Source organism: Balaenoptera ricei, chromosome 2 (assembly GCF_028023285.1).
Source record: "Balaenoptera ricei isolate mBalRic1 chromosome 2, mBalRic1.hap2, whole genome shotgun sequence".
Taxonomy (NCBI): Eukaryota; Metazoa; Chordata; class Mammalia; order Artiodactyla; family Balaenopteridae; genus Balaenoptera; species Balaenoptera ricei.
In genome coordinates this window covers 163,053,509-163,072,613 of record NC_082640.1, presented here as the reverse complement: position 1 = coordinate 163,072,613, position 19,105 = coordinate 163,053,509, and the positions used below count along the sequence as shown (strand labels likewise).

At 39.3% G+C, this 19,105-nt stretch overlaps 1 protein-coding gene across 3 annotated transcripts in view; it reads left to right on the top strand.

Annotated features, from left to right (window-relative positions):
* Positions 1 to 45: 45 nt before the first annotated feature.
* The window catches only part of ALKBH1 (alkB homolog 1, histone H2A dioxygenase), a 37,391-nt gene continuing 18,331 nt past the window's right edge, over positions 46 to 19,105 (top strand). For all 3 annotated transcript variants that reach the window (XM_059914758.1, XM_059914759.1, XM_059914757.1), the window contains exons 1-4: positions 46 to 243; positions 2,496 to 2,604; positions 6,281 to 6,443; positions 18,150 to 18,240. In XM_059914758.1, coding sequence (XP_059770741.1) covers positions 52 to 243; positions 2,496 to 2,604; positions 6,281 to 6,443; positions 18,150 to 18,240 — 555 coding nt within the window. In that variant the 5' untranslated portion in view covers positions 46 to 51. The remainder of the gene's footprint in view (positions 244 to 2,495; positions 2,605 to 6,280; positions 6,444 to 18,149; positions 18,241 to 19,105) is intronic.

Below are 19,105 nucleotides of genomic sequence, written 5' to 3'. Positions count from 1 at the left end.
GATCCGGAGCACGGAAATCAGCTTCCGGGTCAAAGGAGGCCGGGCGGCGAGATGGGGGAGATGGGGAAGATGGCGGCGGCCGTGGGGCCTGTGGCGACGCTGGCGGCGGAGCCTGGGGAGGACGCCTTTCGGAAGCTTTTCCGCTTCTACCGGCAGAGCCGCCCCGGGACCGTAGACCTGAGAGGGGTCATCGACTTCTCGGTAGCCCACGCAGCCCGCGGCACGGGGCCTGGTGCCCACAAGGTACGGAGAGGGGGGCGGCGCGCGCCTCTCCGTCGCCACGCCTCGCTTTTTGGAGAGGTTTCAGTGTTCTCCTAACCTCTTTTCGCTTCCAGGCTGATGGTTATTGAGCGACCCCCGCCTTCCATGGGTGCACAGTTGAACTGCCCACAAAGTGTCACACTTTGGCGATGGAGGGCTCTGTTGACCGTTTCTCCACGCAGCTATTCCTGGCTGCGGCCTCGGTCAAAAAATGCCTGGGAATTGGTGTTTATTCCTTCCATTAACTATCCATTTGAATTTGCACCTAGATTTGTGTGAAAACCCGTAAACCGTGTTCGCAGACGTTAGGGTAGCGCTCTACAATTTGAAGAAACCAATTACCCGAGTGTTCCCAGAAGCCGTTGTCTATAAAAGGCCCCGTCTTCTCTGGGACTTTTAGAAAGAGGGCATTGAAAGATTCTGAGATAATCCCTCCAGGTTGAAAGTAAAGGGCAACTGAATCCAAGCACTATACATTATTTCTACCTTATTTCTGCATTATTCCTCGTGGAAATTGAAGAAAACACGGGGGGAGGGGGAGGGGACGCAGGGAGAATCACAACTATAACGTATGTTTTCTTTTCAGTCGCTTTAACACTGAAGATAGATCCCTAATTTGCCATTGGTGTTGTCCACAGGTGGCTGGATGAGGCATTCTTTTCAAGCTTAGTGATAGAGCTCAATAAAATTGGAATGCTATAGTGACATCATATTTGTCTAGAACTCAGCTTCTTAGAAACTTCATTTGTTAGCAGAGATGGTCTTAGAGTTGTCAAAATAACATACAGAAAGTCCAGGAATAGTGTACTTGGCTCATGGGAGAACCCCTCAGACTTTCGTTCAACTCCTTTTTCCCATATTTTACTGTAATACTTACATAATTTTAAAATGGAAGCCACCTGAGAAGGGGACATTGTATCTGGCATAGTACCTAAAACAGTAAGTACACAGTAAATGCACTATCTGTTGAGTACATAAAAACATGGGTAGTATTTAATTTCCAGCTCAGAACAGATTGAAAGTAGCAAATTAGAGAAGAAGAAAGTTGCCATTAATAAGACATCAGATGAGAGCGGAGGAGAAAGTGATGGCTAACGGTCTGACAAGGGAGGAAGCAGAAAAACTTTAAAAGGCTGAGAGGTTTGATTCAGCTTAGAATATGATAGATTAGGTCCACAAACTTCTTTCCAGTTTGAGGGTGTTGCTGAATTACAGTGCAGTATTAAGTATGATCGATTTAAGAAATCATTATGAAATGTTTGAAATGAAAACATTCTGTTCTCTGGGTACTTGAAAGAGTTAGGTGGTCAGGACTCTCAGAGTTTCAGATAGTCATTTCATTATAGAGACTGGGTATACAGCAGCCACTTGTTGGTAGTTTGTCTGGAAATCTGCACTCTTGGCAAAGTTAATAGATTAAGAGATCATCATATCTTTTGGGGAGAGAACATTGGAGGTATTCTAAGGCAAGCCAGACCCTGAGTTTATTATTAATACAAGAATAGTTTGTTTTTTTTAAAATATCCTTAGTTACTTTAGTGACTGAATATTGGATTTCTCAACTAGTTTAATGAGCCATCCATAAGATACTCTTAAATGCAAAGAAACCTTCATAGGCCCCTTAAAAGCTTAATTTTTAAGTAATTAACAAGGACAAAAAATTACAAGTTTCATTTTGAAGTTCCATCTAAGAGAGCAAATATTGTACTTTTAGCAAACAGCATTCCCAGTGTTTTATTGAACCATTTTTTCTGAGTGGTTTGAGCACTCACCCTCCCCAGCCTGGTGTTCTTCATAGCTCTGTTTAAATACCATCTGTGTACAAGTTCCTCAGGAGCATTTTTGTTAGCCCTAACTGAAGTAAATAGCATTGTGACTTAAGGTATTCCATATACCAAACACCTTCATAATTCAGAGTCCTATAAGAAATCACAAAGGTGTGGTATCATAGGAAAAGATAGTCTTAAAGGCCAAAGTCAGTCTGCTTCTCATCATTACTTCAGTTTTGTATAGCTCTGTTGTGTTTATTAGTACGTAGCTGAGGAAACTGAGGTTCTAAGAAGTTAAGTGACTTATCTAAGTCTTGCATTAAGTAAGTGATAGAGCTAAGTTTAGGACCCCAAACTTATGACTCCTAACTGCCCCATATCAGAAATGCCTTTAGAGGTTTGAGATTCTCACAGTTAATCTGTAAAATAGCTTTAGCCCACTGACTTCTGTTTCCTTCCTGCCAGGTGGTCAAATCTCACCTAAATGTGTCCTCAGTCAGTGACCATGATGCATACAGAGCTGGACTTCAGCCGGTAAGCAAGTGGAGAGCCTACGGACTCCAAGGTTATCCTGGTGAGTGCACTTGAGCTCAGAAGGCAAAATGAATCATTTGTCTAATTTTGGAGGAGGAGTTAAAATCAAGTAAATAGACAAAGAAGAAAACTAAACACACAAATATTCCACTCCCACACCCCTCCTGAATTCTGCCGTGTCTAAGATTTCCATTTATTTGGCATTCCCAAAGGATAGAACAGGAGTCAGTAATGCCTGCCTTATAGTGCAGAAAGTGACAAACCAGGTACAAATCAAAAATTAGGACACTGACTCTGGGCTCCCTGCTGCAGCTCTGAACATCTACTCTGGCAAAAGAAGCACTTTGAATTGATAGAGTAACTCATAATGTTCACTCAAGTCACAAAATCCCTACATTCGCAAATGGCATAACAACTTAAAAATTGTTGCTTTCATCAAGGCTGAATTTTTGAAAAGAATTAAAGTTAATGAGATCAAAAGTCCTAAAAGACTAAATAATCTAGAATTTTGAATTTTAGTGATATCAGGTAGTTCATTTTACAGATAGAGAAATTAAGACAATGATGAAGGGTGGGTAATGTTATTAACCTTTTTTCTAGGCTCATGGGACCATTGTGTTGATAGATTAATTATCATGAACGATTTAGAAAATTTGCAAATGCCTTATTTGGCCAAACGATTTTATATTTGCATCCTGTTTCTAGAAGACATAAAGTTAACATTGCACTTGTGATTTCAAATATGGATCAAAAGCAAGAAAAATTCCTTTAAAAAAAATTAATTTTCATTGTTCCAAGGGCCAGGTCTGTGTTACAGTTATTAGTACATTATCAGCACTGAAGTATATGTTGATAACATTGGAAGGGGTAACAGCTTTAAAACTTTTATAAAAGGCCTTGTGCACTTTAGTTCTATATTAAAGAACTAAAGACCAGTTTTGTGTCTGAAGTCACAAAGGAAACAGTTGAATGGTGGCTTTTATATATGAAAGCATTGCTCTTCCTGAGTTTGAGTAAATGAGGAGCATACATCACCAGTAGTGTTTTGTGCACCTTTTGTTCTTGAATGCTGCGCTTTACCTTTCAGGCCTTGCTCCTGTTTTCATGGCCATGTTTCTGTTGCTGTGCCTTCTTCCCTTAACAGATTGTTCAGACTACAAAGTTATCAACCCCACTTCGGTTTTCTATAGTCCAGATTGGAGTATACCTCATTTTATTGTGCTTCACAGATACTGTTTTTTGTTTGTTTGTTTTTCTTTTTTACAAACTGAAGGTTTTTGGCAACGCTGCATTAAGCAAGTCTGTCGGTGCCATTTTCCCAACAGCATTTGCTCACTTTGTGTCTCTGTCACATTTTGATAATTCTCGTAATATTTCAAACCCTCCACCGGCAAAAAAGTTACAACTCAGTAAAGGCTCACATGATGGTTAGCATTTTTTAGCATTATTTTATATAATTTAAATAAATAAATTAAATTTTTTAATTAAAGTGTGTTCATTGTTTTTTTAGACATAATGCTATTGCACAGTCAATAGAGTACAGTAGAGCGTAAGTATAAGTTTTATATGCACTGGGAAACAAAAAATTGGTGTGACTTGCAATATTTGCTTTATTGCCGTGGTCTAGAACCAAAGTTGCAGTATCTCTGAGGTATGACTGTACTTGCTATTTGAGGTTTCCTAGGACTTCACACTTAAGCCACATCATTTGAGTTGGTACCTCATTATGTTATGTTTCCTGCCATTGTAAGCTGCATTTAATTTAAGGACAATGTCCAGAACATGTGAAAGGAGTCTCCTCTTACTCTGACTTGATCAGAAGGATTATGTTTACTTCCGGATCCTGCTTATTCTGAAGGAACCTGAGTATACCACAAGCTGTCCTTACAAGAGTGAGCAGGAGGGTGATGGGTCTGAAGACCAGAAGCTGAGCCTGGGGAAGAGTAGACCTGAGTGGGAACATGACAGCATCAAACATTTGAAATTTTGTCGTACACAAAAAGGGGTGGGAAGCAATGCATACTAGTGATTAAGGTCTGACACCAGATTACATGGCTTCATGTCCTGGCTCTATCACTTCCTACTGTATGATCTTGGGCAGGTTTCTTAATCTCTCTTGGCCTCAGTTTCCTCATATGTAAAATGTGTCTAAAGATAGTACCCACTTCATAAGGTTAGGATTAAATGTGGTGTACAGGTAAAGTACTTAGGTCAGTGCCTTGCACATAGTAAATGCTCAGTAAATGTTAGCTACAGAGTTAGAGGCATTTATCAAGAAGAATTGACAACTGATTTGGGGTTGCTGTATATGTCAGGACCTGAGACCAATGCATGAAAAATTAAAAAGAGGCAAATTTTAACTCCATAAAAGGAAGACAGCAGTTGTCTGGAATGGACTGCCTATAAAAGTACTCAGTTTCCTGTCACTGTTCAAACTTGAATTAGATCAGAAGTATTCTTCCTTTGATGTGATATCTTTGTGGGTATTATAATATTCTTATTTTGTGAAATAGTGGTGATAGCAGACAGTAGGTTATTGGAAATTTTTTTCATGTCTTTTTTTTTTTCTTTAAAAATATTGACAGTCTTGTTACTCCTAAATTATTTGGAGAATTTGACTAATACATGACATGCAGAAGTAGCCTCCAACTTATAAGTGAATGTCCATTCCTGTCCTCCAATTTTAGAGGAAAAGAGATTGCTTCTGTTCAAAACCACTCCCTTCACCCTTTAATCCCACCTTCTTTTACCCCTTCCAGCTCTCAAGACCTTGCTGTGTTCCTTTCTTCTCTTCTGTTTTCAACCAGTTCCTTTCTGCTGGCTCTTTGCTCATGTAAGCATGCTTAGGTCTTTCCAAACCCTAAAAACGATAAACTCCCCCCTTATTCTTCTGTGACTACTCCTCAGCCTTTGTTTCCTTTCACAGCCAGACTTCTAAAGGCATTATCTGTATAACCGTCTCTACTGTTCTATCTCCAGGAACTTAGGAGAAAGTTTTTCATCTCTTTATCTCTAATTCTTAAGAAAGTACATATAGTGTACATTCATTGAATGTTTGATGAATGAATCTTTAACCATGCGTAGCATTCCAGTTAAGTATTGTTATTCGTCTTTTACAGAGGAGAAATGGTTAGGTATTTGCATACTGAGCAGATGTCTATACCACCTTTCTTCCCTGTTATAGCAGTCAAAGTTCAAAGGAAGCAGAAATCACACCAATTATTTTAACAGATGATGTAATATAAAAAAATCATTAGCCAGATATTAGAAAACAAGGCAACACTGAGATATCACAAAAGTAGTAACTTCAGGAAGCAGTTTCCACCTCTCTAAATGATACCTGGTGAAATTTGAGGGGTGACTTGTCAGTTTCAGTTCTGAAGTTTGCTTTGGAATAACACAATTGACAATTGTGTAATATTTGTTTCTCTTGAGGGTAACCCAAAAAACTAGAGATAATTGCATAGTGGTAGATGTCTAACATTCATCATCAAAACAGCTTTTTATTAACTTGAAGGAACTCCTCTTCCTCTAAAATTAGAGAAGAGAAGTGAGAATATACGCTTATGTGTGGAAGCCACTGGAAGCATTAGCAAAAGAAGACACGGAATAAATAATAATGTAATGGGTATAAGGATGTCAACAAAAATACACGATCTGATTAACTGATGGAGGATTTCCTCCTCTTCTTTTTTTCTCATCCATCTTTTGTATAGGATTTATTTTTATCCCAAACCCCTTCCTCCCAGGTTACCAGTGGCACTGGGTGAAGCAGTGCCTTAAGTTATATTCTCAGAAACCTAATGTATGTAACCTGGACAAACATATGACTAAAGAAGAGACCCAAGATTTGTGGGAACAGAGCAAAGAGTTTCTAAGGTAAGTCTTACCAGTTACAATAAAGCATTAGTATTCAGCTCACATCACCACAGATCTTTGAAGGAACTACTCTATAATAGTTCAGTGAAAGTAACTAACATATTTATTTTTCCTCATTTCCACTCAAATACAGCACAGTTATATTCTTTCCCCCAGGAACATTTGGACAGACACTTTGACAGTTATATTAAATTGAGGTCCACTTTAAAGATTTGCTTATCATATCTTAGATATCGACTTCATCCTCATTAATCATCAGATGATCCATTTTCATTCGGCTTCAGCCCTTTTTTCTACCTAAAGTGAGTTCCTTTGGAGACTTACGGTATCCTGAAGAAAGTAACACTGAAAGCACTACTCTCCTAGATGAAGTCAGTGTTACTGCCTGTTTTACGGTAGGTCAACTGTTGTTCATGGAAACTAGTCCTTGTACCTTAATGTTGTTTCAGCATTTCATTCATTCTACAGATGTATTTTTAAAATTTATTTATTTTTATTTATTTTACTATTGTTTGTATTTATTTAGTTATTTTTGGTCTTCGTTGGGTGTTCGTTGCTGCGCGTGGGCTTTCTTTAGTTGTCACGAGCAGGGGCTTCTTTTCATTGCGGCGCGTGGGCTTCTCATTGCAGTGGCTTCTTTTGTCGCGGAGCATGGGCTCCAGGCACACAGGCTTCAGTAGTTGTGGCACATGGGCTCAGTGGTTGTGGCTTGTGGGCTCTAGAGCACAGGCTCAGTAGTTGTGGTGCACGGGCTTAGTTGCTCTGTGGCATGTGGGATCTTATCGGACCAGGGCTTGAACCTGTGTCCCTTGCATTGGCAGGCAGATTCTTAACCACCGTGCCACCAGGGAAGCCCCTACAAATATTTTTTGAGGGTCAGTTATGTACCAGGTGTGATGCTAAGCACTGGAGATAAAAAGATAAACAGGACACTGTCCCTGCACTCAGGAGTGCATAGCCTACAGTAGGAACTCAGTATCAAAAGGAATAAAATAATAGAGCTCAGAAACTGCTACGATAGGTGTTTAGGAAAATGCAGTGGGGGCCAGAGGAAGAAATTCTTCCAGGCAAGAAGGAGGTGTCAGGGAAAAATGATTTTTTAATTGGGCCCATTATCCTCTTTTTTTCTCTGTCCATTTGAAATGAGTCTTCAAAAATGATAAGGAGTTTGCCAGTCAGAAAAGCAAGAAGGCTGTTGTCGGTAGAGAAAGCAGCCTGAGCAAAGACAGAGTAACTTGTTCTGTGAGATAGGAGCACAGAATATGTACATTCATGTGTTCATTCAACAGATATCTGTTGAGTTTCTGCTATGTCAGATACAGAAACATATCTTGTGTTATGTGCTTGTGTGTTAGAGATTCAAGACCAAAAAGACACAGTTCCTGCCTTCAAGCAGTTTGTAGGTTAGTCGAGGACAGAGACATGTAAACATAATTAAATACAATTTGGCAGGTACAGGAATAGAGTTTATAAGATGATGAGTATGGTCACTGAAGTGGCTAGATTGAAGATAGATGATGGGAGATGCTTTCTGGAAGTCATGAATAGAATTGGCAAGAGATGACACCGGAAAGGTAGGTTAGGGCCAGATTGTAAAGAGTTCAGTGATGTAAAGTACTAGTTCTAGAGTCAGATTGCCTGGGTTCAAATCCCAGCTCTGCCACTTACTAGCTTTGTTAACTTAAGCAGTTTCTTAACCTTTCTGTACTTCAGAGTAGTCTTTTCCTCATTTAATAGTGTGAGGATTAAACAAGATAATATGTGAGAAATCCTTAGAACAGCCTGTTAAAACCATTATACCAGCTTTGTGTGGTCTGTTTGAACTTAAGTGGCTCTAATGGTATAGTTTTCAGAAACTATGTCATGTTAATTCTAGCGGGGAAATAGACGATTTTCCTAAGTTGAAAGGAAAATGAAAATTAAGTGCACTGGTTTTCCTTTAAAACACTCTTGGTCTGTAGGTTATGTTATAGGCAAGAGCAGTAAGGAAAATCCTATTCTCAAGTATGTCTTCTGTAGAATTGAGAGCAAAGTAAAGGAAGATCATGGCTGAGTGAAATTAGTCAGAGAGCTTAGAGTTTGTTACTAAGCCAGCCTGTGTTTTCAAGTAATTGATTTTTTTGTTTCTGACAAATGACTCTGTAGAAATCCCAGTTGTCATCTTCTAAAATAGCTCAGATGAATCTCTTTAATAAATCATCCTGTAAACAATGGTGAGATACCTTTTTTTGGGTCTAATAAATTAGCAAAAATGAAAAATGCTATGGTCATACCTTCTGTTGTCAAGGGTTGGAAGAAATTGATATGCTCAGACATTGCTGGCAGCACTGAAAATCGATGAGGGACTAGTTCTCCTTCTGTCACTGTATAGAATGTGTGTTTCAATTTCCTTATCTGGGAAACAAAGGGATTGGGCTGGATAAGCCATTCAAAGTGGCTGAATCACGGTCAGAGTCACCTAGACAGTACATGCCAGTTCTCCCACTTTCCCAGAGCATATCAGAAAGGGAGAGGGTCTGTGGTTCAAAAAGATTTCCCTAGAGATTCTGATTATCTACCATAACATTCACATTGAGAACCACTGAACTAGAGGACCTCTAAGAATACTTTCGATTTTAACTTTCTAGGTTTCTGTGGTCAGGGAAGAAGAAACTTCTAAGTAGGAAATGAAGGAATATTTGGAACATATTAGCAAAAATGGTTTGTTCACAATATTAGGACACCTCAATTCTATGTTTTGTTCAAAGTTTATTGTCAGTGAATAGTGTAGCTAGAGATTCTCGCGCAAGAGTACAATAGTTAGGTGTAAGCATCTTTATTGCAGCATTGTTTGTAATGGGGGGAAAATGTGAAACAAGTGTCTGTCAGCAGGAGATCAGATAAATCAAGCATGACAGACCCCAGCAGTAGAATGCAGCCACTACACAGCCATTAAAAAATCCTAACTCCAACCCTCCAGCAAATATAGTAGGGTCTACAGTTGTAATAAACAAAATCATTCCTCAGCATCTCCCATCACAACCACTGTAGTCTAAGCCACCATCATTTACTGCAGTAGCCTCCTAACCAGTCTCCCTGTGTCTGCTCTTGTGCCTCTTCAGTCTGTTTTCTACAGAGTATAGAAATCGTGTCATTTCTTTTATAGTTTCTAATCTGCAATACTGCAGTTCAATTCTAATGCAAACCATCCAGAGTCAGCACAGACATCACAAGTTAAGGGCGTGGTCCTTAACCAAATTACCCTCACTTCAGACACCACCTACAAGTTTGGGAGGGCCCCAGGCTGTACACACTTCTTACCAACTGGTTACAAATTCAGGGGAATTCCCATGACCTCCTCAGGTTCATTAACTCACTAGAACAACTCCTAAAACTCAATATACTTATGATTATAATTTTACTATAAAGGATACAAATCAGGGCCATCCAATGAAGAGATCTGTAGGGTGATGTCTGGGAGGGTCCTGAATACAGAGCTTCCATGTCCTCTTCCCATGGAATCAGGGCATGTAGCCCTCCCAGGAAGCTCTCCCAAGGCCTAGTGTTCACAGTTTTTATTGGGATTTCACTACTTGAACATGACTGATTGACTCATTGGCCGCATGCTTGAACTCAGTCTCTAGCCCTCCACCTATCGAGTAGGTCATGTTAATATCACTTCAAGCCTAAACCCTCTAAGTTGACACTGGTCTTTCTAGCTTAACAAACCCACATCCTGAGTCATCTTTTTAGCATAAACTCAGGTGTGGTCTTAGGGTCCACAATGAATAACAGATACTCCTATCCCTCCCAGAAATTCCAAGGGTTTAAAACCTTGCTGTAAAGAACCAAGGACAAAGGCCAGTCAGATTCTTTGTTTACAGCCCCATCACACTTGGAATAAAATCAGACGTTAAGGCCATGAGGCCTAGATGATCTGGCTCTCCCGCCTCATCTCCTTTTCCTTTTCATTTATTCTCCAGCAGTACTGGCTTCCATTCTATTCCTTAAACGCATCAGGCATGCTCAGATTCTTTTTGTACAAGCTGTTTGTTCTCATGTCATTTTATGAGATGATTCCTTTATTTAGTTAAAAATAGCCCCTGTGGCTTCCCTGGTGGCGCAGTGGTTGAGAATCTGCCTGCCAATGCAGGGGGCACGGGTTCGAGCCCTGGTCTGGGAAGATCCCACATGCCGCGGAGCAACTAGGCCCGTGAGCCACAACTACTGAGCCTGCGCGTCTGAAGCTTGTGCTCCGCAACAAGAGAGGTCGTGATAGTGAGAGGCCCGCGCACCGCAATGAAGAGTGGCCCCCACTTGCCACAACTAGAGAAAGCCCTCGCACAGAAACAAAGACCCAACACAGCGCTAAATAAATAAATAAATAAATAATTTAAAAAAAAATACCCCTGTTTCCCGTCCTCTTTATCCCTTTGCCCTGTGTTTTTATTCTTCAGTGCATGGTAGTTACTAAATAAATATTTGTAGAATTACTTAGTTAATGGATACTTTCTTATGCCTTTTGAATTTTGTGAATGTATTTATTCAAAAATAACTTTTTAAAGAATAAGGCAAGGGATGATATACATTTAAATAAAGCAGCTTAGCTTTATTTATTCCGTAAGTTAGCTTAAGAAGTGCTTTGTATCCATTTTTGTATGTGTGCTTTTTTCCATTGATATTCTCATTGTGGAAGCAGAACTGATTCCTTCCCCTTTTTGTTTCTTTAAGACTTTGTTTATGATGCTGTTATAGCATTTATTGTAGTGAATCCTGTCATCTGCCCCCTTCTCCTTCCTACTACCTGCCCTGCCCCTATCCCTGCGCCCAGACCTTGAAATTCTTGTAGCCTTGGCGCCAACCACAGTTCTTAGTATATATTAGAAGGTGTTTAGTAAATACTAATTTTAAGTAAATTGATATCTTCTCTATTAGCCCAATAAAAGCATAATGCTGAACTTGAGAATCATCAATTAAAAACTGTATAGTACAATACCTTTCCATCTTACTTTCATTAATTTATTAAATAGTGTACATTTGTGCTTTAGGAAATATTTGGTGCTAGCATAGATATAAAACTCATTCCATGTCTTTGAAGAAGGGACTATTAAAGGAGGAATTCAGGTGCTTTCATAAGGTATTTACAGCACTAAAGCTGTATTCTTTAATAGAGGAAGTTTTAAGGTGCGGTATGGGCACAGTAGACGGAGAGACTGAGTCGAGGATAAAGATTTCCCTTAAGTGTTTAAACTGTGTGTGGGAAAGCAAGTTAGAAAAATCTGCTACGCAGAGAGTAGAGTAGGAGAGGAGAGAGCATTTCAGTAGAAAATTGTATGGTCAAAAACACAGCCATGAAAGAAGGAGGGTAGGATACCTTGTAGGACATGCTTAGAGATGAAACTAGAAAGGTTCATGCCAGATTATAAGGGGGTTTGCATGCCATATAGTATAGGCAAAGAATTAATCGATCAAAGAAAGAAATGGAAACATTTTATTCGAGCCAAATTGAGGATTATTACCTGGGAACAGCATGTTAGAAAGCTCCAAGAACTGTTCAGCCATCAGAAGTCGAGGCACAGTTATATAAGTTTTTTGACACAGAGAGTTGTATATTAAGTGATGGATTATTGACAGTTTACACATCCAGATCTAAGCATCGCCTTACAAGATCAAGAAGGAACGTTAATCTTTTAAGGAGTTGTCTTGTTGCTAAGAGAATGTTGCTCTTTATGTGAGCAGGTATTTCTGCCGATGGGGGGAGGTTTGCTCGATGCATAATGCAGATACACAATGCACAGTAAGGGGAAGAGAGGGAGCCAAAGGGCAGAGAAGATTTTTTTATGTTTAAATTTTTCTTGTCTTGGGAGTTCCCTGGCTGTCCGATGGTTGAGACTCCACACTCTCACTGCCAAGAGCCCAGGTTCAGTCCCTGGTCAAGGAACTAAGATCTCACAAGAAGTGCGGCACAGCAAATAAATAAATGAATGAATGAATTTATCTCGTCTTGCCAAAAAACATAAATTTTATTTCACAGTAGGAAAATGTGGACTTTGTCCTTATAAACAGGAGGAATTCTTCAAGATTAGTAATAGATTTTTCACTTTAGAGAGATAATTCTTGTGGCAGTGAGGAAAGTGGATTGAAAATTTAGTCATTGCAAAAAGCACAATTAAGAATTTAGCTTAAGGGACTTCCCTGGCCGTCCAGTGGTTAAGACTGCGCGCTTCCACTGCAGGGGGCGTGGGTTCAGTCCCTGGTTGGGGAACTAAGATCCTGCATGCTGCGCGGTGCAGCCAAAAAAAAAGAATTTAGCTTAATAACCTACGCAAAAGATGATAAAGGCCTGGAAAAGACATTTTGTATAGAGCTTGGGAACCAAGAGATTATGAAAAGTGACATAGAAGTAGTTAAGGATTATGCACAGATTTCTAAGTGACAGGCAGGTTTACACTTAAGTTGTGGGGGTTCCCCCAGGTTTATTGAGATAATTGACATATAACGGTGTGTTAGTCCAGGGTGTACGGCATGATGATTTCATACGTGTGTATATTCCAGATGGTTATCACAATAAATTTCGTTCACGTCAGTCACCTTGCATCATTACAAATTATTTTTCTTGTGATAAGAACTTTTAAGATCTACTCTCTTAGCAACTTTCTCGTATATAATACAGGGTTAACTATAGTCACCATGCTGTACTTTACATCACCAAAACTTACTTCTCCTACAGCGACAAGTTTTTATCTTTTGACCACCTTTACCCATTTCTCACTCACTCACACACACACACCACCCCAGCCTCTGGCAACCACCAGTCTGTTCTATTTCAGATTTTTTAGAGTCCACATAAAAGTATGATCATTTGTCTTTATCTCATTTATTCCATTTAGCATAATGCCATCAAGTTTCATCCAAGTTGTCACAAATGGCAGGATTTCCCTTTTTTATGTGTGAATAATATTCTACTGTGTGTGTCACATTTTCTTTATCCATTCATCTGTCATTGGACACTTAGGTTGTTTCCATGTCTTGGCTGTTGTAAATAATGCTGTAATTATTTATTTATGCAAAACAGTATAGAAGTTTCTCAGAAAATTAAAAATAGAACTACCATATGATCCAGCAATTCCACTTCTCAGTCTATATCCAAAGGAAACATAATCATTATCTCAAAAACATACCTGCACCTCCGTGTTCCTCAGTGGAACATTATATACTAAGATTTAATGGAAATAAGGTTTGGAGGAAGAGGAGAATGAGCAGAGATGATCCTTAGTGTAGTTTGGGGCTTATTGTTTTTGAAATGCCTGTGGAGTATCCACATGGAGATGTTTAGTATGCCTTTGGAAATATGGAACTGAGCTTAGGAGCATAATGAGAGAGAGGGAGAGAAACAGAGATAGATAGATGTGGGAGTTACACATGAAGGCCATAGTGAAGCGAACAGTGGGAATAATGTGTTTTTTTGTTTGTTTATGGAAAACATACAGAGAAAAGAAGGCGATTGGCCCTAGGAAGCATCAGCTCTGGGTGGGAAAAATAGTACTATTACAAGCCAAGGCAGGAAAGTGTTTCCAAAATAAGAGAAGGACCAACCATGTCTGTAGGCCTGGGATTTGACAATTAAGTGGTATAATTGAAACTAAACTAGTTTTGGGGAGTGGTGTAAGCAAAAGTCAGATCTCAGAGGGGGTGGGCAGCAAATATTGAGTCCTTTAGGAACATTTAATTGTGAAGAGAAGAAGCGATGTGGAGCAGAGGGAGGCAGGACATATGGGGTACCCGAGGAAGAGGTCAAGTTGAAAAGATGTTTTCTCAGGTATGTGGAAATGTTGAACATTTTTGCAGATCAAGAGGAAGAAACAAGTACACAGGAAGAGTTGAAAATATGAGAAGAAAGATGATAATGGAGAAGGGCCTCAGAGGCTACATCAGGGAAATGGGAAATAGTATAGGTGGAGAATTGGCCTTAATGAAAAGAAGTAAGACCACTGCTGAAACCAGGAAGGAAGGACAGAGTAAGGATTTCAAAAAGTTTACAGGTGTAGGCGAGGAAAGTTGAAATCATTAACTGGATCACTTGATCAGGCCTCGTATTCTCCTTGTCCTGGAAGGGAGTAAGAGCAGGACTGAGGACTTGGGATAAATGGTGAAAGTTTAGAACAGAAGGTAGAAGATTAGATAAGACTAACATTTGCAAGATAGCAAAAGGGTGTTAAGGTAGAGTCGGATGTCCATTTGCGCTGACTGAGAGATTCAGGTTGAGAAGGGAAACAAAACTGGAAGCACTCAAATACTGAAAAAATGGAGTTCTAGGGACAGGAGATGGAACTTTAGGTTTAATGGAAATGAGAGACTAGGAAAGGAAGAAGGACAGAAAGCTGTAGTCGTGGAGGGAAATATTCAGAGTTATGAAAGACACAATCCCTAAATCTTCAAAAATGATGGAAAAAGCAATACCTGCAATAGGATTTTGAAGGTTTTCTGTCATAAACAACCTTCAGACTTCTGTCCTGAGTGAGTAGTTTTGCTTTCACAATGGTTCACTAATGTCCCTTGAGGCAAGAAAGAAAAGAAAATACCAATGCTTACCCACTGCACAGAGAGTGGACAAGCAGGACAGGAGTTCATTTCCACCCAGTTAGGGTTCAGTTGAAAGCAGTGCTATAGGATGAGATTGCTGAAAGAAATGCCAGCGCTTACATCAAGCTTTTACCCCTGACAGAAAGTGAGCAAAGTGCTGGGTGGGCACATTCACCAGGGGAGAAGGTGCCAGCCCACCCATCCATCATCCTCCAGCTAGTGCCTGGAGGGGCAGCATGTTTCTGTTTGCAGTGAGAACCAATAATTAGGGTCACACCTGCTTGAAAACATTCTTTTGGATAATTGGGTGAAGATTTAAAGTTAGGTTAGGTGCCAACATATTCCCTGCATTCCTTAGGGTGGATAAGTGGCTCCACTGGCACTGAGCCTTCTTGGCTTCTTTTTTGGACAAATCAGGTACAAAAAAAGAACAGCCCACCCATCCTTTCATTAATCCCTCAGTATTTTCTGTTTGAAAAAGATGTGGGAGCATGTGAAACTTGGTTTGGGCCTTACACTATTCACAATGTTCAAGTGAATTTTTTGAAATCTTTGTTACCCAAGAGGCCTGTGGGCACCAGAAAGGTCCCTAAGTGGTACTAAGACAAGAAATGTCTAGCACTGGCCAGTCCTGCTCTCACATCTTGAAGGCAAGTGTTACAACAATTGTTGCTACTTTCCTTCCAGAAATTCTATACAAAGGCAAGAATGGAAGTCAAGTTCTCAGAAGAGGATATGAAATAAGGGATAGAATCTCATACCTATCTGGGTCTAACACATTACGTACATACACACACACACACACACACACACACACATTTTCACCTCAAAATGGCACACTCGGTGATCACAACTGTTCTTTCACTAAGCGTCTTTAAGCTTTTTTTTTCCTTTTTGTTATGAGGACTGGGCTTAATGCTTGTGAAAGTATGGCTCTTCTCTGGCTTCTTTTGCATCCTGGACCTATCCCCCTCTATAATATAAGGCAATACCCAAAGCCTTTTTTATAGTGATACAGTTAAGGTAGAAAAGACATGTTCTTTTGGTTTCCTAAAAAAGAAACTAAATTTTATAGGGTATGTTATAGGCTATATCTTCATGTTTGGTTGTTACTATAATTTTGATAATTTTATTAACACCATAAACCTATGTTAATTATAATAATGTATACTCTGTTCTTAAAGAACATTAGACCCAATCTTTTGATGAAAAGCAGCTTATTGGTGCCATATCAAATGTCTAAAATGCCGTCAAGTTTTCAGAGCTGCCTTGTTATCTTTATTTGTACAGATCAATCTGATTTTGGGTTCTTTGTCAAGAATAAAATGATCTCTTATTGAGCTAGAAAGAGACAGAGTTTTCTTTTTTAATTTTGGCTAGAATAGTGTTTCTCAAAGTGTGGTTCCTGGACCAGCAGCATCAGCATGATCTAAAGAAGCTCAGTGCCCAGATTGTTACTAGGGGATGGCACTTAGGCAGTCTCTGCCTGACAGGTACCAAAATCTAGACTCCCAGAGGGGAGGCAGGTGTTCAGCATAAACTGTATTGTTTATAGAGACAGTGTAGGCACAGTGAGTCCTGGCAGTGGTGTGAACCTCCCCAGAATCCAAGTTCCAGATGCTTGCCAAGGGCCAACCTAATATGCAGTGCTTTCAAAGGATAGCAGTCGGACCTGCTACGCCTCTTTTCTTCACAGCTGTCCTAAATATATCAGTGTTTGATCCATTTTTTTATTTACTTACTGGTCTTGATGTATGTCTGTGTGGCAATTTCCTTAGAATGTAAACTCTTTGAGGACAGATAGCATCTATTCTGTAAACTTTGTCAGACCTCAAGATGAGTGCTACGTACAGTGTGAGCCTGTAATAAATCCTTTGCTTCTGTTCATGCTTTGTGCCTATATTGCCTATTGCATCACTCCTTGTTTAAATGCTGGCCATTCTTCAATGCCATACTCAACTCCCCAACTCTGCCATGAAGCCTTAACTGATTAGACAGTTGACTTTGAGCTCTCCTTTTTCTTAATTCTAGTGGCCTTCCAAGTCTTGTGCTATTCAGTTTAGTGCTAGATTTCATACTACCTTAAATTTTCCCCTCATTTCTTATACTTATCCGTCGTCTCCTGTCAAAATATAAACTCCTTAAAGCAGCCTAATCTTTTCTTTTTTAAAGAGCAGTGGTTCTTAGACCCCAAAAAATGTTTTTTGATTAATGATGTAAATTACATAGAAAAAACAAACTAAATAAAATGATTAGACCTAGCATTCTTGTATTTTTAGATATTTAGAGGTAAACAAACAAGCTTCCTCTTTAGAAGGAGAGTAGTTAGGGAATTCCCTGATGGTCCAGTGGTTAGGACTCTGTGCTTTCACTGACGAGTGCCCTGGGTTCAATCCCTGGTCGGGGAAGTAAGGTCCCGCAAGCCACGCAGCATGGCCAAAAAAAAAAAAAAAAGAAAAAGAGTAGTTAATCCCATAGATTTGATTAGACAAGATATAATTACAGAAAGGATACCTCCATTTTACAGAAACCTCCTGTGGTTTGAATAAGGGAATGTCAGAAACCAAATCAATTACAGTGGCCCTTAATTGTTAGCTGAGCCTCAGTTATCTTAAGTTGTTAATATGGGGTTAAAGAAGTCATGTTAAACCAGTAATTTTTGATTGTATACTGTATTTTGCCAAATGTTTTTTCCCCCAAACTACAATTCTGGGAAGCCACATTATTCTAGACATAGTGATAGCTATAATTAATCACATCCTGCTTCTGGCAAACCAAACTGAACATGTTCTGTTAGCCAAATTTTCAGTTATCTGTAGGGCTCTTTGTCCCATTTCCCATGGACAGGTAAAGGCATTTCTGTTGTCATTTTGTTTTATCATTATTGAGATGCTGGAGATTTGACATTTAAAATTGATCCCATTCAGCAGAGGATTTAGAACCAACGATTAGAAATTAGAAATGCTAACGTGTGTTTTAGTAGTATTGTATTCTTGGTCAACTCATTTCTGTTCTAATTTCCGCTGTGGAGATCTTGGCTAACAGCTTATATAGAATACCAAATTTAAGATTCCAGGATCCATACAACAGGCTATTGCTGCCATTTGAAATGAATAAATCATCTTTTGTCTCCAATCTTTGCAGGTATAAAGAAGTGAATAAACGGAGACCCCGAAGTTTACTAGAGAAACTACGCTGGGTGACCCTAGGCTACCATTATAACTGGGACAATAAGGTATTCAAATTTTCTTGCTAATTCCATTGTTTTTCCATGTTTATGCTTTTTGGGCCACATAGTTTGACTTCTTCCTGGCCAAGCTTAAAGTATCAGATTATACCTTTGCGGAAGGATTTCTTTTATTTATTCCCTCCTAAAATCCTCTTGTTATGGTATCTCAAGAGGAATGAATAATTTATCAAGAGAAAATTACTTTTTCATATGTTCTCAGGTTATATTATTTTCTCAGAAGTCATTGGTGCTTCTTCTGGGGAGGTTTCAGGGATACAGATTTTTCTTTACTGTATTCAAGAGCAGTTCTCAATTACAATCTTTATTTCCATTATTATTTAGTGTTTGTTGATCATTTATTTTCTACATACTATGTGCCTGGAGTAAAAGAAGCTCCATGTACTTCTGGTATTCTCTTCCATCAACTCACAAAAGAACTTTCAAGATCTAGACGCCTTTGACTGCTATATAAGGTCTGATCAGGAGAGAGATGGGAAAGAATGTCCTACAGTTAACAAAGTTCCATGTTTTCTTGAGGTACAATTTCTTCTTTCCTGACCCCTACAATTCAGAAAATGCCTCCTTTATCGCTGGCATCTCAGTGCCTCTTTTCTCAGTGAGATGTTTGCCACCAAGTGGAAGGACTAATTCTGAGAGTAAACTGGATAAACCAAATTGGTATAGACCATCTTCCTACTAATCAGTTACTTTTTAAGAGCTCCATAGTTTCAGTCAACCCAGCTCATTAATAAATATGTTAACTACTCAAAATAATGGTAAATGTTGCTCAGAGCTATTCATGATAAAATTCTTATTTTCAGTGATTAGATTTAATGGAAAACTAGACATCTGTATTTGGGGAAATGGCCAT